This window comes from Daphnia carinata, chromosome 10, assembly GCF_022539665.2.
Source record: "Daphnia carinata strain CSIRO-1 chromosome 10, CSIRO_AGI_Dcar_HiC_V3, whole genome shotgun sequence".
In the NCBI taxonomy this organism is placed as follows: domain Eukaryota; kingdom Metazoa; phylum Arthropoda; class Branchiopoda; order Diplostraca; family Daphniidae; genus Daphnia; species Daphnia carinata.
The window spans coordinates 4,795,513-4,816,951 of NC_081340.1; the positions used below are offsets into that span (position 1 = coordinate 4,795,513).

The window sequence follows — 21,439 nt, forward strand, 5'->3', positions numbered from 1 at the left end:
GCACCTGTTTCGCTATCTATGATAGTAAATGACTCGCTAGTATGTCGCTAGTAAATATACCGTTCCCACGCTCATTTCCCTAATTTGATTGGCGATTGAAATGTAAAATTTTATGGACGCATGATTTCATTTTCTTTACGAATAAAAAGCTAAAAATATCTAGATCCTTTTCCGATAATCCCTTCCTACAAAATCTTTTCAAAATGTGAAGTTTTTGCGAAAAAAGGGGCCCGTTGATGAGCAGCACATTAACAAGGATGTTCGAATGTTCAATTAACCCGTTTAGACAATTACCCGTGATCCAAAGAGGCAAGTCAACATCAGCAACGGTCTGTATTTGACAAGTATTTTCTTTAATCAGTTTAAGTGTCTGGGGGTATGAAAATGAAGCGGTAGAACCTTATGCTTCATTGCCGCCGCCTTCACTACTACCTAGACATTGACCGTTATAGCAACGCTGCAATACGATTTGATCCTCAACTCTGCAGGTAATGGTGGTTAAAAAAAAATAGAGCAAGGGTGTCTTTTAAAGTGAAGTGAGTGGGACCTAACCCAACGGGAATGCGGTTGCGGTTTCAGCAGAATAGATTCACTAACTGATTGTCGTAGTTGCTTGTGTTCGATACTAATACCACATGCGAAAAACCGGTGTGTGTGTGTGTTAGCAGACATGTTTTTTTGTTTTTTGTTTTTTCCGGACTTCCCCGGCTGATCGCCAGGGAATCCCCTACGTATAAATTTTTAATTAAACAGCGTGAGACGGGGAAAATGCTTGCCAACAACGACGGCTGCAATATGGCACGACACGTTCGAACGTTCGCTTGCACGGGATAAACGGAAACAAACAAAAATTAAGTCCATTCCGGCGAACAAGCAAAGTGTAACTCTATGCAGAGCGTACTATAACGGAGTAAGATAATTAGGATCCAGCGGAAAACAAGCCTACTGTAAATAATCCAAAAGACAAGAAGAAACAAAAAGGATTTTAGAAAAGCAAATATTTTATGTTTTTTTTTTGTATCCAGTGATGGAAGGAATGAGAAAGGTGATCTCAAAAAAATTTTAAAACGTCACCGCTAGATGGTAACATTATCAAAACAAACAAAACAAAAAAAAAAAACAAAAAAAGGAGTTATTATGGCATAGAGAAAGGATCTGTTGCTAAAATGCCTAACGGAATTTTTACGATTTGCGAGACACCAGTTGAACGTCCTGGTAAAAAAAAACAACCTTGCAGTCGCTTGTGCTTCTTCGTCCACCATCCCGGAGCAAACCTTATTACCATGACGGCTAACAATTGGTTGCAACGTTCTTCGGCGCAGAAAAGAGCCAAATTTATAGCCAGAGCAGACAAAAATTCATCTGCCCCCAAGGTGAAACTTTACGCGACCGGTTTTAATTTTACGTATTTCGAAACGCCAAATGAGAGGACCAAGTTTTTCCCGTCTACGAATTCAAGAAGTAGACCGATCAAAAGTAAAGGCTCAAGATCTCTGTCACCTTACCAGTGTCCAGTTGATTTCATTCAGTTCTTTTTGTCTCTAGCATCTCTCCATAATGTCGACCTTCTAGGGTGGGGCACTTTGCTGAAACGTACTTAACATCAAAAACCTGTCGAAAAGATGGCTAGCGGGTCGAGCGAGATCTTTAGTAGAAGGTGCGCCGTAGGGATGCAAATGGAAAGCTCGAAAAATCAAATAAAATCCTGTAGTTGTTTCTTTTTTTTTCTTTTCTTTTCATTTATGCACAGTAAATTTACAAAAAATGTGTCTCATATTGCATGTAGCGATCCGATAAAAATTTTTCCAGCGATATTCTTCTTTTTAGTTTACGGACATGGCGATAAAATAACTATGTACATCGTGACGAGAATATGTGTTGAATGAAACGATAATACAATAGAGAAAAATGATCAAAGAAGGATCACGCAGCCCCCGATAAAGTGATACTCTTCTGTGAGGCGGAAGGAGCCAGAGCATCTCGGAGTCGTTCCCAAAAGAGTCGCTGTTTGGACGGATCTAGATCCCATTCTAAATAGATCCGCGTCTTCATCAGAAATCGCAAAGTCGGTGGCAGCTGGTTGAGCTTCAGTTTACCAACAACCACCAAGATGAGGCCGTTTCTCTTGTCTTCCAGCAACGAATGCTGCGCGAGGTGCAATTCCCACAAACACCAATGAGACTGGATGAAATTCTCGCTAATAACGAGCACCACTTTGCGACTGGTGGCGATGCTCTGCATAATGCAATCGTTGAGAACGTTGCCGGCGGTGAAATCGCGTTCGTAAACGCAGAGCTTGTAATGCGGCGGTGCGTTTTCCAACATGCCCACCATTTTGGCGACGAAAGCGTGATCCACGTTGCTATACGAAACGAAAGCATCGTACTTGAAATTGCCTTCCAATTCGGCCATGGACGATGAGCTCATCAAGTTCGTTTGACTGAGTCTTTTGCGAAACATGTAATAACGAATCACCCAACGACTCTTGTAGATGGCATAAGCAGCCAATACCGAAAGGCATACGGTGGGAATCAGGACATAGAGGGCGATCACGTGCGGTCCCGCAATAAATGAATCATCGGCATCCATATCGTCGTCGTCATCTGTGGATGCTTGCATGTTATCGAGACAATCATCGGGATCGAGTCTCACTAGAAAATTCGTAATGGGAAAGAAGCGCCATTTGTCTGGCGATGAACAGTGATCGGCTTTGATCAGTAGATTGCTCTCTTCTGTGTCTTCGTGGTAGAGCGCATAGCGACGTAAAGGTTCCAAATTGCAATCGCAATCGATGGGATTGCCTACCAAATCTACTTCAGAGAGATTGGCAATATCGGCCATCATGGCCTTTGATACGTGGGAGATTTGATTGTCGGCCAAATTGAGCACGTCCAGGTTAGGTGAGCTGGCGAATAGTTGCTTGTCCCAACCGCGGATACGATTCTTGAAAAGGTCGACACTGACAAGACTGGTGGCGTCCGCAAAAGGGTTGCGGCTTCCAAACGAAACAATTTGATTATCACGCAGGCTCAGGTATTTGAGACGAGGTGCACCGGCAAAAATGGCTTCTTGATCGGTGAAAGATAACTTGCACTGATCCATGTTGAGATATTCAAGGCTTTTTAAACCATCAAGGGTCATTCTGCTGAAGTTTTGCTTGCCAAAGGCGTTGCCATCCAAATGAAGGATTTTAAGTGAAGTCAGTGGCTGAAAGCAACCTTCCGACAACCGATATAACGAGTTGTTCTTCAAATTGAGCTCTTCCAATCGCGAGAGTCCGTGAAAGATCTCGCGAGTCACTTGACCAACCCGGTTAAAAGACAGGTCCAAATAAGTCAAATTGGACATGAAGGCAAAATTGCCATCTTGCAATTTCAGCTCGCCACCGCCATAGTCGTGTCCGGAGCCGGAATTGCCGCTCAGGCTGAGCCACTTGAGTTGAGGAAGGATCATGACGGCAGGGGGGATATCTTCAAGACCATTCATGGCCAAGTTGAGTCGCATTAAAAGTGGCATTAGACTAAAAGTGCCGTTCTCAATAGTAATAATTCCACATGCACTCAAATCCAGGTCGCGGATGTGCGGCATCAACGGGAAGATCTTGGGGCTGAGTCTGGGCAGCGTATTTTTGCTCAAGTTCAGTTCTTCCACGTCTGTATGAGACAAAGCTTCGAGCATCGTTCTTGGCGGACTTCCGGCGAAGCGCAACTGCGACAGATCCAACGCTTTGAGTCCACTCTCTCTCATCGTGTGGATGAGATAAATTAAATTGTCTTCCGGCATCGTATTCTCGCTGAGTATGAGCCTTTGAAGCTTCTTGAAGGGCATAAAAGCCTCAGAGTCGACATACTTGAGATCACAATTACTCAATTCGAGCGTCTCCAGCGAAGAATAACGCATCGGTACGAAATCAGCTGCATTCACTCGGCTCAGCGTATTATCGCTTAATGACAAGAATCGAAGGGAAGTCAGCGGGACTAGGGATGGCACGACGTCTGACAAAGCCAAGAAACGGTTCTTGATGAGTCGCAAGGAACGCAGACTGGTCAGACCTTGAAAAGCGCCAGGTGGGATGGAGGCCAATCGATTCGATGATATACTCAAGTTGACCAATTGGCTCAAATTGGAAAACGTCCCGTTCTCGATGGTTGTGAGAAGGTTGCTATCCAATTGCAATTCCAATAAATCCGGATATCCAGCAAAATCCAACGGCCCGATGGTGGTAATTTCCGTGCCCGTGACTTTTAATCGCCGATTGTAAATGTTGATGGTACGTGGGACGTTGTGGCACTCTTTGCCGACGCATACGGTCCATTCGCGGGTCATTTTGCAAAAGCACGCACAATCACCCGCTTCGTAGAGCATTCGAACATCGCTAGAATTGAGTGTATAATTGCGAACGGCACTCGGCGTTGGCACTAGGCTACTATTGACGAAATGAGATTCGACGGACGTCAAAAGCAAAGGCAGCACTAACGCCACCAGCCGTAACGCGTAGGCGGTCGTAAGCCACAATTCCGTAGCGGATCGGACCACCATTGCGGTCTTTGTTGGGAATCCAGTACGAGCACCCTATTTTCTAAGGCTAATTAACGACTATCCTATTTTTTTCCTTTTTCAAGAACCAGGTATCAACTGCCTGAACGCAGTTTCAAAAAAGCGATCGTCAAGCCATCGTGAATCCAAGGTTAGATCACGCGCGATCACCAGTCAACTAAACACGCCTTGAATAGTAATCGGTACGATGGTTGTCGGATACAAATAAAACACGCGCACTCAAAAAGAACAATCCTGGGGGCGAGATGGCTTGTAAATATGCAAACAGGACGCAGGTAATAATCGTCACCAGACACACACAAGTTGAGTAGCTAAAACAACAGAATTCTTTCCTTGAACGGAATAATGTCAAGCCGAACAAAAAAGCAATAGAAAGTTCGCAAAAAAAAACTGCGTCTCCTTGTTGAAAATGAATAAAATGCCCAATAAAAGTTAAGAGCAAATCCAGCTGGATTTAACTGTTAAAAAGTTGCACGGCTGATTGTGAAAGTTGATGAAGAAGGTGACGCGGGTTTTATAGGTTTAACTAGGTGATTCGGCCGAAATGGAGGCCAATGACACGGGTTCACCTACGCATACATGCACGTACAGTTAGTTGGAAGTTTTAGTTTACTTTCACAAGGATAGAGAGAGAGAACTTTTTGCCTATGTTCAGCCACTACAAGCAAAGCGAAACAACTAAGACAAAAAATAACATCGTCCAACAGGTATTAGGTAGTAAGCTCTAGTCCGAGACTCTTGAGACCGCTATACTGGCAACGCTGCAATTTTCACTTCCCCCCAAGCTTTTACGGCGCCACCCATTCCCCAAATGATGGGACCCCGGGAAAACAAGTTTTTTTTTTTATTTACCTTTCTGCCATTCCCCCCTGCAGGTGGAAAAAAAAAGCTGCGACGGAGAACAGAGCTAAAGGCTATTTCTTTCCGACAACAAAACAAATCTGACCGCCATTGTTTAAAAGAAAATAAAAGTATATCCTGCACTTGCATAGTACGATTTCTAACGGAACTAACAAAACGAACCATGCCAAATCGATAAGAAACGTACACGGAATCGATATCTAGTTGGTCATTTAAACCCGTCATCAGGGAAAGGAGAAACAATTTATATCTAGAACTCAACGGAGTCCCCACAAAAGGTGAATGCATTATTCCAAGAAAAGAAAATCCTAAAGGACTTGGAGGCAAACAGATAGCAACACACGGCGAGGAATAACTATGCCAGTTAGAGGTGAACCTGCGGTCACGTGCGTGTAGACGAACCTTACGCTTTAATATGGGACAGGCAAATAATTTGCATAATGAACCAAAAAGAAATGTGAAACTTTTGCAGTAATTTAGCCGGGAAGCATACAACAAGATTGTAGTCAAGATAAATCTCAAGTGGGGCTGATGCGAAAATTGTATAGCCAAAATATTTAAAGTTTTATGAGCCAAAAGACCTTGGCCTTGAACCCAACACGCTTCCTATACCAAAATAGTCGATGGGCTACAAGTTTAAGGTCGACCGGTCTTAACAGTCTGCATAAAGCAAAGGCTCAAGAGACTTCCCAGATAATCTAAAAGCCTCTAGACACGTTCAAGAAGAAAATAAAAGAAGACGTCAAATGATATGTCGAGAGACAGTGTGATTAAAAAAATGGCGCCCAGGGAAATTTTATCCCATTCTTTACAAAAATGAAATGCTGCTATTTACGCTTTTTCGATAAGGTTTTACAACAAAAAGGTGCCCCCATTGGATTTGATATAAAAAAAACTTCTCTAAAGACCAGAGGCAAATTCAAAAAGGGAAACAGAGGACATCGACGACAAGGTGATCTTAATTGAATGGCTCAACCTTGCCGTTTGCATAGCTAAAAAATGGCGGGTAGTTTTTTTCCTACCTTTCAAGCAGGCGAAACAGGCGACTCGGAATGTGGTTTGATTCAATGCGTCGAGACCGACTTGGCATAGATTTTCCCCAAATACTGTTGTTTCCCTAAAAGCATTGAATAAGAAGCAAAGATTAATCGTTTGTCTTCTTAATCAGGCTAAATTAAAGTTCTCCCTACCAAAAACAAGTATAGGATGTATCATTTGGCGCGTTCTCGACGTCCTTGGTTATCACAATTTCCTCCTTCACATGCAGGTTATCGTTTTTTCGTACAATTGCGCTTTCAAATTTCAATGCAATCTCAGGCAGCATAACAGGAAAGTCAAATTGTCTTTCGTACTGACTTTATCATTGTTTTCAACAGTAAGAATCCCAGGACACCAATTATTTCACAATCTACTGTGTCGTTTAAGGCGGGCTAAATGATGAACCGAAGGCGCAGACAATTGAACACGTGTGGCGATCGTAAGCGGCCCATCACTCTGACTTGGCCATCTAGCGGAATGCAGACGACAACGAAATTGTTTTCCCCTCATTGGATAGCATCATATTTAGGTAACGATTTAAAAATGTATTAAACGTAATTATTACTTAAAATAAAGAATCAAAACAGTTAGATTAAATTACGCATGAATATTAAATAGCTATGTAGCTATTAGTTATAAGAAATGGCAGGAGGCGTTTTGAAACCATCCACTCATTTCTCTTTGTCCAAACTGCTTGGCGTTTCATTGGTAGTCTGCCCTCCTATCACAAAATCACTTTGGAAAGTCACCTATCAGCAAATTTCCCGATAGTATAGACACGAAATTTGAAGCTCCGACATGTCTTTTTCCATTGTTTACCATTATTGTATTTTTAATGCCTTATTTAGGCAGGATTTCTGTGTCTTTTATGACAACAAACCAAAATGGTGCAAACTTCTGCAACTGAAGCTACCCAAGCATTGAACAGTTTTTGGCCCAAAGTTGCTGAAGATATCAAAATTCTGAACAATGTATACTTCATTTCTATTTTCAAAACTTGAAGTATGCCTAATTAATTTTGCTTTAATCCAATTAGAATGACTTTAAGCAACAAGAGCTGCCACTGGCTAGAATCAAGAAGATTATGAAACTTGATGATGATGTTAAAATGATAAGCGCAGAGGCACCTGTCTTATTCTCAAAGGCAGCAGAACTATTCATCACTGAATTGACTTTACGGGCTTGGATTCATACCGAAGATAACAAGAGACGTACACTACAGAGGAATGATATAGCTATGGCAATCTCCAAGTATGACCAGTTTGACTTCCTCATTGATATTGTGCCAAGAGATGAGTTGAAACCCCAAAAAGCAAGAGAAGAAACACCTTCAAGACCTGCATCAAACATTCCTGACCAGGTTTGATTTCATTTGTTTGTTTTTTGTTGGTTTGAAGCAGCAGCTGGTCAAATTCAAATTCACCAGTATTGTTTCTTGTTATACATACATTAGGTCCAGTACTATCTTCAGCTTGCTCAACAAAATCAACAAGCACTTCAGCAAGCAACCCAGCAACCTCAAGCTGCAACATTAGGAGCTGGTGCGATAAGTGGTCAGCAGCAAACAATTCAAATTGTTCAAGGTGGGGGCCAAATTCAAACCATAAGTGTGATGCCTGGAACTCAGTTGGTTCAAACAGCTCCACAGGCAGCAGCTGCTGCAACTCCCATATCCATTACAAATTCTCCTAGTGCACCACAACAACCTGCTCCACAGCTAGCACTTCAGGGATTAAGTATTCAGCAACATCAGCAGCAACAGCAACAGCAGCAGCAACAACAGCAGCAACAACAGCAGCAACAACAGCAGCAACAACAGCAACAGCAAACACAGCAACAACAACAGCAGCAACAGCAACTTGGTGGAATCCAAATTGTGCAGCAAATTGTTGGCCCCAATGGAGAAATTCAACAAATCCCAGTACGTAGCAAATTTTTTATGTGGTCAACATCATTCACAAACTTTGACGTATCTTGCACAGCTTCAGTTATCAGCACAGCAACTACAAATGATTCGGATGCAACTTGGAGCAGCCGGAAATGGACAACAGATCGTTCTGCAAGCTGCCGCCCCACAGCAAGGTCAACAGGAGTAGTATTATTGGTGAAAAGTTTTGGAACATTGCTTTTATAAAGTTTGATTTCTGAATTTGTACAAATTAACGGGTTGGGCATCAGTTGGAATGTGTTAGAAGTGGGAAATACATGATGCTTTGAAAGCTAAGTTTGTAAACCTCTTGTGCTTTTCTTAGTTTCTAAAATTGAAAACAATGTTTTATTTCCAGTATGTTCATTTCACCCTGTACAACTGTAAACGTCAATATTAATGGCATCAGCACACAAGTATTAAAAAATTGCGTTTAAATCCATAGATATGAATAAGCAAGCGATCATGCAAAAAGGTCAACGACAGCCTTGCCCTTCGAACAACAATCGGAACACAGCCAAAACTTCAATTGGTGTCATTTGCATTCTATCGATGCGAAACATATAGCCACCGAAGAATTAGTTAGTGTTATAGTTAAAGTCAAAATCGTCAGACACGTTAACCATGGGAACGTGAAGCTCATCAACAACTGGCTTGTTCTGCGGTTCACATAGTCCCAGTTCTTTGATTTTCCATTCCCAGTCCATTCGTTGGACAGCATGCAGGGACTCGGCCTCATTATGGTGACGCAACAACATAGATTCCTAAATAAAAGAAAAACTATTAGCATGATGCATTTATGGGGTTAACAAGAAACGGGGTACAAACCTTGATTTTTTCCCATTTATCATCGACATCTTGGAGCCAGGAAAGAAATAGACGTCCATTATAACGCGATCGAGCATTTCGGTCTTTCTCTTCCTGCTCAGGAGTTAGAGCTGAATAAACCTCTTGATCTTTCAAAAGGGTGCACACAGAAAAAGGGAGTGATTGGTTAGCCAATGCACGAGCTGCTCGTCCATGGACCCGTAATATTTCTTGTTCTACCGAAAGAACAAGCTTTTCTTTTTCAATTAAATGCTGGCGAAGAAACGAAAACGTTAGATTTCAACAAGGAAGGGTAACATGGAATGAAATACCTGCATTCGTAACCTATATCTCTCTTTTTCTTGTTCAGCAAATAAATCTCGCATGGGTGGTGGTAATGAAGGTGGTGGGGACACGACAGGTACAGACAAGCGAGAAGCCGCATTGCCTGCTATCACGTAGGTGCAGCGGTTCATCAAATAGTCTTTGAATCCTTGTGGTGGTTTGGGCTGCACAGGAAGCAAGTTTCGGTGGCGTCGCTCAATCTGCTTCCTGATACTAAAGTACATCTCGTAACAATTGGTAACGGGCAGAGGAGGTGCAGCATTTTCTGGAGGCTGTTGGACTGCATTCGCCGTAGCAGCTACAACCGTTTCCACTGGTGGTTCGGGTTCACGTGGGCGAAGTTTCCTCTTCCTCGGATGAACCTCCACTGGTGGTTCTTCTGGTTTGGTTTCCTCTGCTTTTACCACAGTTGCCATTGGTTGCTGCTCATTATTTGCCATTTCACCTGGATCTAATAATTTGACATGCTGATTAGATAACGCAGGATACCAACTAGCGCAAGGGAGCAATGAGTATTCAATAATACCTGGGGAGGGGGTCTGATTGGTTGGATTCTGTGTTGGGCTAGAGGTTGGAGACTGATTGGCACTATTCTGCCCAGATGTTGGTGTGGAATGAGCTGCAGTGGCAGCAGCTCTTTGTGAGCTTCTAGTGACTCTGCCACCATTTGAAGATGTACTACCACTCTTTTCTATGTCAATTGAATCTTTGACTTTATCATCATTCTTTTCACTGCCCCCATTACTGTTCTCATTCTTTTCATCACTTGTTGAAACCACATATGCTAAAGAACTTCTGCCATTTCCACTTTTGGACCTACAGGACATACACAATGTTAAAAGAAGGAAAAACTTTATGATGTAAAGTCTTGGAAATTTTACCTTATATTAGTATCAACCTCATTTGAGTTTGACAAGACTATTTTTAAAGGTGGTACTTTAGGTTCTTTTTTGTCATCATCACTGTCATTTGGAACACCCTCAGCCTGTATAGTATTAGGACTCTTTCTGTCTTTACTCCTGATATTAGACCCAGCACGAGGTTTGGTTTCCTTCACATCATCTGATAAGAAAAAAGGGTAATATTTTTATTAAACCTCAATAACCTTTAGTTTTCTAAAACTGAAACCTTTTCTACGCTTCTTTTTTGTATCATCATCTTCCTCTTCAGCTTCCAATGTTCTCTTTTGACTTGCTGGAATTTCGGATGTGGTTTCTGCTTCCTTAATTTCTTCTTTAACAGCCTCTTCACAATTTACAGATGAACCTGCTGTCGCAACTTCACTCTCTGTGGACGGTTTTGCATCTTTACTTTCTTCTGTTGTTACATTTATACTAGGTTCCATTTCGTCTCGACTGATCACATGAGTTTGCCCGGCAGAAAAACAATCTAGGCCAAGAACAGGGAATAAGCAAATTCTAACGTCTGCCAAGTACACCAACACAGTTAATGCAATCACAGCGATAAATCACCAAAAAAAAGTGTTTAACACAATTTTACAATCTATTTTACGAAAGGAACAAAGCCATTTTACTCGGCTAGCCACGCCATCTTTGTTAGGCTACAGCCTTGCCTGAGGGCATAGAGGGCGCTAAGTTTAAATCATGTGCAACAACCATTTGGACCCGTAATTTAGTACTAGTTTTGATTCACATCTTAAACTTTCTTTTCAAATTAAAATTGAAACTATTTTCCGCTATTCTAATGCTTCTCTTTCTAACAGTATCTCACACTAATGAACGTCATAGTTGAGCTATGGAGAAATATTGATGAACTTATTTGAAATGCCCAGTTAGTAGCATTGAATCGCTATATAGATTAAGGTGATCACTTTAGAGCTATTTGAGTTCGTTTTACTCCATTCCTAACCGAAGGAATTCATTGTACTGTAGCGACGATTAGGAAAAAGGAAAATTACGCATGGCATTCTATGTTTAACATTTAATATGGTTGCCATATTGCTGCTGAGCTCTTAAAACTTTTTAAGTTAATGGCTACTTGTAAAACACTAAATAGTAATAAGCTTGGTGAAAGCATAGCGTGCGATAAAACTTACCCAGTCGTAGATTACGTCGACTTTTGCAACTCTGTTTCTGCACTTTCCATGAACTCTCTATGGTGGGACTGTATGATACACCTTCCGGTGAATTTTCATCTGTCATTCCTTCTTTTTGATGATTATTTTGAGCCAGTATTTGAATCACTTGTGGAGACCCTGCCAGATCTAATGCAGTCTTTTGTGAAGCTGTTTTTAAAGATGGATTTGCTCCATAACGCAAAAGGAGAGTGATCATGCTTGTATGGCCTAAAGATATGAGAAGGTTACAAATAGTTAAGTATAGCTACAAGCATAATTAAATACCATTAACTGATGCATCATGGAGTGGAGTAACACCATCAAGACCAGTAACATTCACTTTGGCTCCATTCTTTAACAATTCTCTGGCAACAGTTACAAGACCACGATTTGCAGCCTCGTGCAAAGGTGTCCAACCTAATGTTAAGAGGAATTGTAAATAATGTGATTCTTGTGGTTTGATAACAGAAAGACTTAGACATACCTGCATAGTCTTCGGTATTGACATCTGCACCTTCAGAAATGAGTGATTTGATTTTGTTAACATCCCCACGAATGGCAGCCACATGGAGTTGTGTTTCTCCTCTCTCATTTCTTCGATTAACAGAACGTTGACCAGAACAAGGAGACTCAAAATTGCTTTTCCCTCTTCTTGTAGGTGTAGCATTGTCTTCAGAAGTCATCTGAAGAAGTAAAGCCATTTGTTGTCGCTCAGTCAGAGGTTTCATGCTGCTGTTGGCGGCGACAGGTGTTTTGTTCACAGTTGAATAGCTGTGATCCATTATCACAATTTCCAATCAAGGATGCACAGTGATAATCAACACACTTTCATATGATAACTTAAAAAAATCAAATAACATTATATCTCAGTTGTTAAATTTATAAGATTCATAACAGTAAAATTCACAGAACACTTCACCCATTTCACTTCATTTTATCTTTTTTATCTTCTGTTCCCTCTCACTCCTGCTTTTCCCGCCGAAACCCTGTGAAGCCTCTGCCCACTATTTGTGCTCCGCTCCGCAAACGGTTTGGCACCTATCAACTGTGATTGGGGCGATCGTTTCGTCCTAACCCCGAAAAACGTTTGATCGGGTTCGATCGAATCTGCATTTTTTCCCAGGGGGCAGGACGGATCAGTTTCGAGTCAGGTTGGCCCGAATGATCCGACGCCTTCTTCAAAATTGCAGCTACTACATTAATCGTTCAAAAGACTAAAATTTGATAAGCTCGAGCGACTGTACCTCCAATTGATAATCGATTTCTTGTGATCGGGTTGAGAACTCCGATAAGACAACTCTATCAAAACCCACGGGTACAGGATGAAGGAAGGTGACCGTCTCTTCCCGGAAATCAGGTCGCCCTGCGTGAACAAAAATCCGACGCAATCACGCGGAGCAAAGCACAGTTCATGAATATTTAATCTTGGCTTCTCGATGTTGCCACGCAGTTTGTAGCTCAGACTGTACGAGGTAAAAAAAAATAATCAACTACATTTTATTGAAGAAAACAAATATGTATTGCATTAAATACACTTTGTGACTCCCATCAGCCTGTACAACGAAAGCAGCGGCATAGCGCAAGCGTCGACAGTTCGACACTATGGAATCATAGAGACATTCACGAAACAAAGGACATTTAGCGAAGGACAAATATTTATAATCACAAAAATGATACAGCGGCAAGATGGCTTGAGAAATTTCTTATTTTGTTTCGGTTATCACACGAAAGGTTTTGAGTTCGACGCTGTAGCTCCCGAACGAAGTCGTTTGAATTTGCATTTATTTTTTATTTTTAATTTTCAGCTACTGTGATAACTGTGTACGACGTGGCGCCGCAATATCACCCGATCTCTTTATTACGGTTTTTGCTCGTGTAATGCTTGAATGAACTACGCAGATGATTCAACACTGCAAAGTGGGAGTGGTGCTGTTGCTGCTGTTGAGCCGGTTCTAATAATTGATCTTCCTTGTCTGTTTGGCAATCGCGACTGCTGGATCTTCCTTGATCGATCGACAAAGTTCTACTTTTTGCTCTGCCGCCCAACCTGATTTCTCTTTCTCTCTGACGGGCAGCTTCACCCGGACTAGAGAACCAGGAGAGTCTTCGGGGCGGCGGTGGTTTCACGCTGAACGAATTGCTTTTGGGTTTGGTGGTCACCGGGGGCATCACCGGAGATAGAAGACCCGATGAAGTCCCTGATATCTTCCGTCTCTCACCTTCGTTCTTTTCCGCTCTCTCCAGTCTTTCCATACATTTTCCGCCAGGATTGTCAGTCGCGTTGAATGACACTCCTCTCTTGAACGGCTGCCGCGTCGTTAAGCTGGGCCAGTGATCACTGTAGAATATGAAATTATTTAAATTATGTCTCATGCAAATTCTACCATGGAAAAACATGATCTATCTTCCGAAAGTAAACATGCTATCCCATTTTCTACATCCAAGCAGACTGTACACACACACACACACACACAAAAAAAAAACACATAATTCCCGGTATGACGGGCTTAAGAACAAAAGGGGAAAATGGACCGCGATTGGATCAAAAGCCTAAAGCAGGTTTGCAGCGTGTCGTAGTCGATGGACACATTTGGGTAACGTTGTCTCTTAATCGCCTTACACGACGGCAGTGTCAGATTGCTGAAAGAAGACGGTCGTATGATGGAAGAGAGAGGCAAAGACGATGGAAGATGCTGACGTTCCATCTTATCATCCAAGCGCCATCCAAACGTAATATACTTTAGTTGGCAAGTCTCAATCAATCTCTTTCCCAGCTTCTCCTACACACGCTCTCTCGCTTTTAGAGTAGACTCTATTTATTTGTGATTGTATTTTACGCCGGACATCCGTTGATGGATGCGAACCGCATTCATACCCATCCATACTGTGTATATACTTTTCGCTTTTTTTTTTTTTTTTTTTTTTTGGGCCAGTGTTGGCAACGAGCTGGACTGCTTCCAGTGAGTGGTAAAGGAGGAGATGGATGAGAGACGAGCTTCTCTATCTCTCCAGCCAAGCCAGACGAGAAGATGATTTGGCTGGCACAAAAAAAGAAAAATTATTGATTTCCGTTGAATAAGAATGGCCTGACTGGACGATCTGTCAGTGGATCGACGGAATTTTCATCCTCGTTCCAACTGTTCCCTTGCGCCAAACCCCCTGTTACAAGTCGATTGTGCCCGACCAGCAAAGTAAGAAAACCATGGCGCGTGTTTGCGTACCCACCGATCAATACTCTCAGTTAGAAAAAAAAAAAAAGGAACCATAATGTCACCCTTTCCCTCTTACTGACCACTCTCTACCTGTTTAATTTTATGTCATCAGATTTAAGTTCGTTGAGAAACAAAAAAAGACAAAGGACAAATGGTTAGATCATTTTTTTAATGCAAAAACTACTTAACCGCCTACGACTTCGCGACGAGTTCTATATCTACGATGGATCAATGGCGAATGGGATAAGTAACACAGACGGGGGACAAGAAAAAAAAAGGGATCGAATGAAAGAGCTTACATCTTGTGGTACTATTTTGGAACGTGCCACACAAACCCTCGCAGCTTTTGTAAAGGAGCTTTCGCTTAAACCTGTTAGACATAAAAAAGACCCACTGGCTACTACAATCTACTTACACGTTCTATCAATGCAATATCGTAAGGATACACACACGAAAACGATAAGGTGTTTACAGAAAATCTTTCGCGTTCGGGCCGTTTGTCGATTACAAGACGGCCATTTCGTCCATTTCAAGCAATCTGCACTGCTCCGAGTTTTCAATGTGTATACAAACCCAAGCGTTTATACTTAGCTGAACGATCGTTGCAGACACGATAAATAGCGATGGGATGTTAGCCGGGCCGTCAATGTTAGTGAATCTTCCTTCTGTTAATTGGAGTTAGTTTGGGATTTTAGGGCGTTGAATGCTACTTTGTTAATAATTTAAAAGAGAGACACTAAGTGAGAAACAGATTAATCCAACAAACTACTAGATAAAGAGAGTCAATAAAGTAGATAGAATTAGTGATCCCCAGAAAGCCAATTTCAGGATTGAATTAATCATCTTTGTGTGCGCTATTTCGGATTGCCACGCGTTGTCAAAGTTATTGAGAATGTATTATGGTATTTTTTGTTTTTTTCTGTTGTCCCAAAAGCACATGTGATTGTACAAGAGCAACCGAATGGAGTAGGAAGATGGGAGGGAGGTGTAAGAGCGGTGGGGAATATCAAGAAAAGAATAATAATAATAAAAGAAAAACATCGTTTTAGTAACGCGATCTGTTTCCACCATAATCATCGGAGTCAACTGGATATCCGTTTCCGTCTTTCAACACTACAACACGGCGTAGAGAAAGCGAAATAGTTTTTAACAAACAAAAAGAAAAAAAGGAAAACATTTCAGATTCAAGTCTTCTTCCTTGCCTATTTCTTTTCGCCACCAAAGGTATTTTAAAAAATAATAATAAAAACAAGAGGGGAATTAAGGAAATGGGGCAGAGAAAAAAAGAGACCCACATGATCAATAAGAACCAAGCCGAATCAAATACTATCATACAGTGATACATTGTGCATCGAAATTCTTTCCTTTTTCCAAATTAAATGAAGAATTTAAAAAAAAAATTCTTTTTCTATCTGTGTTATCTTCCAATTTTTTTAAGTAGCTTTTTTTCTTTTTCCTTGTACCGTTAACGTATCAAATATGTTTACAATAAAGAGAACCACCACGTCTTTTGTTTTCTTGTTTTTTCAAAACCCAGTCAAGATACCAGCTAGGAGTTTGGGAAAGAAAATGTGTTAAAAAGTGGAAACAACAGATGGATGGGAGAAAAGAGGAAATGAAAAATTCGTTCTTCCAATATAATATTAAAAAAATGATACGATATATACAACACACAATACACCGAACAGAGGGGCAATATCTACCTTTACGTCGTTACAGCGTTCTAATTCCTGTGAGGTTAAAGAGACAGTAGAATTCCGCTTTAAACGGTGAAAAATGGAAGCTTTAAGAAAAAATGTTTTCAAAAATTAGGATGAACTAGTTTGTTTTTTTCCCCCATTTGTTGTTTTTAGAGCGTGTCTGTCCAGATAACCTTCATTTGAATGTTGAACTGCCCAAATGGCTGAGCTGATTACGACAAGGAAAAACAATTCTTTTCTTCTTTGTGGAGCGAGGGAAAGTAAAGACGTTCAAACACACTCAAATAGACCCTAGCGCAAACGGAACGCAACAACATTTTTTTTTTTAAACACATGTTCTCGAGAAGAGCAAATTGAAAACAATGTGTGCCGGAATTAATTTTTGCCCCCCCCCCCAATCCGTCTCCTTATTGTTTTGTTCTCTACTGTTTTTTTTGTTGTTTCTGAATTAAAGGAAAATTACGCAACTCGAAGCCAAACAAATCGGTTCATGGAAGTACAGGTTTGGGGTGGAGGTAATACGGCAAGAGAAAACCATCCATCCCAATACAGCCAGAATTAAAAATAAAAGGGAGGAAAATTGTTATTCGAAATGAGAAGTAAATGAACACAGAAAGTTTCCAAACCGAGGGGGGGGGGGTTATAATGATTATAAGTATAAATTCCTGCTACAGCCGAAGACCGAGGAAGTATATGCGATAATGGAGAAAAAGAGAGACGGCGAAAAAAAAAAAAAAAAAAAAAGAAGCTGGCCGCGCTATTGTTGCTGTTATGTTACAATTTACTTTGCTTTTTTTTGCGAAGTCCTTAACAAAAAAAAAAAAAAAAAAAAAAAAAAAAAAAAATGCGGATCGCGTACTAAAAAAAAAAAAAAAATCGCTCCGAGGAACTATTTCAGGTTAATGAGACAGCAACAGCAGGATCATATTATTATGTAGTTTTTTTTTTTTTTTTTTTGCTGCGATGTTGTCGGTTGGAGTGTGTGAAAGTATTTTGGGTAAAAAAAAATTATGTGTATGTGGTTTGGTTTGTAGCGAGAGATGGCGTTCATCACCGCAGGCGACTTACAAGTGCTGGCTGGCCAGATTTCCGGCGGCTCCGCCACCACTGCTGAGTCTCTGCTGCTCATTCTGGTACTTGATGGGTGACTGGATGGCTTTAAGGAAATCGCGTTGCGACTGCAGGATCTGTTTGATCGTCTCGACCCACTCGTTGGTAGCTTCGGGGCTAGGCGCGTAACAGACGAAGGCGCAATGAGCACCACTGGACGACGCACCCGATCCGCTGCCACCGGTGCTCGTATGTCTCGGATCTGTTGATCTGACTAAAAATTTCAGCGGCTCACCGGCCTCGCCCACTTCAAATTTCTCATCCAGCGACATCTTGTTCATCTGAATTCAATTCATTTTTTGTTTTTTTTTAAGTCATGTACCAAAAATGGGCAGAGATCATTGAAAAAGTTTGATGATCGCGCTTCATTACCTGGATGTGAGCCTTGTAAATGAAGACGGGCTGGCCGAATTGCGTCCGCTTGCCCACTACTTCGCTGAAGATGACGGCCTGTTCGAAGAGAAACACTTGCAGCTCCTTGAACTCTTTGGACGGCACTTTGCTCAGCTCCGTGCTGCAATAAAGTTGACCATGCAATAACAATTTGCCTTGGGCGGTTATCTTGCCCTGTTGGGTCGTTGTGGTCGTTGAACGACGGCGGCGGCAGAAAAGACGTGAGACACACAGAGAAAAAAAAAAAAAAACGAAGGGAGAAAAGACATAAAAAAAAACAAAAGAGATGAATGAGCCTGCCGACTTCTTTTGGGTTTGTTACTAACCGCAAAAAAGAAAAAAAGATAAAAAATTCTTACGTCAAAGCCCTGGAGCCTGCCGACCATCATCATGTCGTTGGCCATTTTGGGCACGATGGTCATGATGTGAAGGGCTCGCGACAGCGTCTCCACGTCGTCCTGGAGCGAGCTGCGCAGGTGGTCCGTGTTCGTGGCGGCAGCGGCGGCATTGGAGCTCACATCGTCGTCGCTACTCCGCCGCGAAAGAATGTCCAGCCCTTTCTCACTGTAGTCAACCAATTTTTGCAGCAGCAGCTGGTATCTACAAGGGTGGGAAGGTAAAAAAAAAAAAAAGAACAAACAAAACAAACACGAGACAGGAGGAGAAAGAAAGAAAAATAAATAAATAAATACAAAAAAAAAAAGGAGGAGAACAGATTGATGAATTGCACCTGGACGTTTCCAAACACGGCACTTACTACTAAGTTCGTTTTTATCGTCGTTATAGTCGCACGTGAAAGAGACGAGGAAAGAAAAAAAAAAAAAAGGGAAACATCTTTGACGGTAAGCGCAATAACCGCACATTGGGTACGAAAGATGGAAGACTTAAAAAAAGAGAAAACGAAGAAACTTTGCAAAGGGTCACGACGCCTTACTTGGTAATCCTTTGAACGGGTTTGATGAGGAGATCACAGATAGTCAGACGGTGGCCGAGTCGCTGTCTCAGCTCCTACGCGCCACACGGCAACAAGAACATCATCATAAATAAAAATCCATAAAGCGAAAGAAAAATAAATCGATAAATATATCGATAAAGGTGCTAAACGATGTGCCAACTCACTTCAAAGTAGGTATCGATGTACTCTGAGACAATGTACTCGGATTTGGCTTTGTTTTGACAATAGACGATGTACATGTGTAGTTTGCGTTCCGACCGTTTGAACAATGGGCCCAAATCGCCAACGTTCTCGCCGCATTTTTCAATGGCTTGAAGGAACACGCTGGATGCATTCAATCGTGATTTTCATTAGTGCTATTAAAGTCGTGTGTTTCTTTTCATATTGCAAGGGACCTACTCGTTGTGCCAATTGTAGATGGCCTCGACGTTGCCGAAGATGATCTTGTCCTTGCCCTCTTTGAGATCGTCGGGTACGGGCGGCGGAGCCGGCAGACTGGAAGGATCACCAACATTGGCCGAGTGCCCTCCGTTGATGCCCAGGCTCATCAGCGCCATGTAACCGTCGACGATCTGGCCTAGATCGCGGACGTAGTCTCTCTCCGACTCGACCAGTTCCTGATAGACAAAACGAATCCAATCAAAAGGATTTTAAAACACAAAACGAAAAAGAGCTTTGTTAGCAGCACGAGTCGGCTCGATAAAAAAGAAAAGAAACATCAGCTCCGTCATACCTGCAGGACGTACTGTCGTTTGCGCAGAATGGATTCGACATCGTCTGTGCTGATGCCGAGCTGAATGTTGCGCAAACCGTGTTCTTGTTCCTCCAGCGAGCACATTCCTTGCGAGCCAAGTCCAAGTACGTTCTCGCTGTGATGCTCCTATAGCGAGAGGCAAACAAACGCGAATAAATTATTCATAGAACATTCACGTTGAACAGATCTGCGTGGAACGCGATGCAAAGTTAGATACGCGTCCCACTCAACATTCCTATTTTGCACAGTTGATCTAAAACAAATATGTAGAAAAAGAGAAAAACAAAAAACAATTGCTGCGCTACACTGCTTATGCAAGTTAAGACGCTTGAACAGATCCCCCGATGGGAGCATTCGAAAATTACCAGACTAGATCTGGCGATTCTAGTCGAGTCACGTCAAATGCCACGCCCTTGTTTCCTTTGTTTGTTTTTTTCAACAATAAAAACACAACGTTTTAAACATGTACAAGTCAATTAGAAGCGAGTTATTTGGTAGCCAAACATCAGGCGATCGATACAGATTTTTGGTGGTAGCCAGCAGCAACATCCGTCAACATCATTCATGACAAAAACAACAAGCTCAACAATAAAAAAAAAAAAAAAAAGAATAACCGCAAAGAAAAAAACTTGATGCCAGTCCCGAATATGCACGAAACACACGCGGGACCCCGATCATCGTCATCGTTTTCGAAGGCGGAAAATTCAACAGACCCGCCCCTGTTTAACTGGCGAGCACAAACTACGGTGATTACTATTCAACCGTCACAAGACATGCACCAATTGCCATGCAAAATTGTCATGCACAAAAACGAGAGGAAGGGGGGGGGGGGGTGAGTTAAAATACATTTTAAAGTGCGACGCGTGTAGAACTCGGCCTACTCGCAAGAGAAAAAAAAAAAAAAAAACACAAACTCAACTTTCACTTTAGAATTCTGTTTTTGGAAGTAGGCCATTTTTGTTTTTATGTTTTTTTTCACTTCAATTGCTTAGGGAATTTGAATGTTTTCGTTTCTTTTGATTTTAAGTAAAATAAACGCCATTCGTCACGCAACTTTCCGACTTATCTTCGAGGCGTTTCGTCGTGAAAAGGAAATAGAAACACGGTGCGATAGTCGACGTGAATTTCTAAGAACACGAATTTCTCGCACATTTCTCGGAAAAACTGTTAATATTCAAAACACAAAAAAAAAAAACAACTGAGATCCTGACGGGTTGTGAATTCCAACGGGTGTGATGGATCGACGGCACAGGTCGTACCGGATGTAAAGGCATAATAACAATAATTCAAACTTAAAAATGCGCAGACGGCCTGCGACAGGACGCAAATTCATTGCGAAGCGAAAACAAAAAGTCAAAACAAAACAAAAAAAAACGGGGCAGCTTTGGACCCTTGTCCTTGTTGATTATTTTTCGATTGCCCAACACATAAAGGACGACCGAAATCGCATCAAGTTCTTCAGCGACTTTTGCTCACTTCGGCAAGCGTCAAGGATTGCGCGTCTCCTTTACGCTCGTCTTCTCTTCTCTATCCTTTTCTCAAAAAAAAAAAAATCTATTTATACACACACGCGCAGACACAAACATGAGATTACGTGTGTATCTGAATCGAACGAGGCACTACTCCATCGCTTTTTGCTAGAAGAACTCAAAAACCCCCGAAAGCGATGGTGGTTAGGAAAGACTCTCTCTCTCTCTCTGTCT

At 41.7% G+C, this 21,439-nt stretch overlaps 4 protein-coding genes across 4 annotated transcripts in view; 1 reads left to right on the forward strand and 3 right to left on the reverse strand.

Moving 5' to 3' along the window:
* Window positions 1–1,767: 1,767 nt before the first annotated feature.
* On the reverse strand, window positions 1,768–5,257 carry LOC130696315 (protein artichoke-like). Its single transcript, XM_057519400.2, has one exon. The coding sequence runs from the start codon at window positions 4,537–4,539 to the stop codon at window positions 1,924–1,926; it is 2,616 nt and encodes an 871-aa protein (XP_057375383.1). The 5' UTR covers window positions 4,540–5,257; the 3' UTR covers window positions 1,768–1,923.
* Window positions 5,258–6,867: 1,610 nt separating this feature from the next.
* LOC130696324 (nuclear transcription factor Y subunit gamma-like) lies at window positions 6,868–8,680 on the forward strand. The gene is made up of 5 exons (XM_059497237.1): window positions 6,868–6,985; window positions 7,305–7,427; window positions 7,493–7,816; window positions 7,910–8,377; window positions 8,439–8,680. Exons 2-5 carry the CDS (start codon window positions 7,341–7,343, stop codon window positions 8,550–8,552), a joined length of 993 nt encoding a protein of 330 aa, XP_059353220.1. The 5' UTR covers window positions 6,868–6,985; window positions 7,305–7,340; the 3' UTR covers window positions 8,553–8,680.
* Window positions 8,681–8,717: 37 nt separating this feature from the next.
* On the reverse strand, window positions 8,718–12,409 carry LOC130696316 (ankyrin repeat domain-containing protein 11-like). The gene is made up of 9 exons (XM_057519401.2): window positions 12,097–12,409; window positions 11,898–12,029; window positions 11,592–11,840; window positions 10,664–10,924; window positions 10,417–10,597; window positions 10,062–10,351; window positions 9,523–9,986; window positions 9,212–9,463; window positions 8,718–9,147 (listed from the first exon to the last, which is right to left on the reverse strand). The coding sequence occupies exons 1-9, from the start codon at window positions 12,392–12,394 to the stop codon at window positions 8,962–8,964; spliced, it is 2,313 nt and encodes a 770-aa protein (XP_057375384.1). The 5' UTR covers window positions 12,395–12,409; the 3' UTR covers window positions 8,718–8,961.
* Window positions 12,410–13,390: 981 nt separating this feature from the next.
* Window positions 13,391–21,439, reverse strand: part of LOC130696328 (triple functional domain protein-like) — a 38,231-nt gene continuing 30,182 nt past the window's right edge. Inside the window, exons 38-45 of the mRNA XM_057519414.2 lie at window positions 19,716–19,862; window positions 19,382–19,599; window positions 19,147–19,306; window positions 18,962–19,035; window positions 18,387–18,627; window positions 18,007–18,201; window positions 17,593–17,915; window positions 13,391–13,950 (exon numbers count right to left, since the gene is read on the reverse strand). Of these exons, the coding sequence (XP_057375397.1) occupies window positions 13,455–13,950; window positions 17,593–17,915; window positions 18,007–18,201; window positions 18,387–18,627; window positions 18,962–19,035; window positions 19,147–19,306; window positions 19,382–19,599; window positions 19,716–19,862 (1,854 nt within the window). The 3' untranslated portion in view covers window positions 13,391–13,454. The remainder of the gene's footprint in view (window positions 13,951–17,592; window positions 17,916–18,006; window positions 18,202–18,386; window positions 18,628–18,961; window positions 19,036–19,146; window positions 19,307–19,381; window positions 19,600–19,715; window positions 19,863–21,439) is intronic.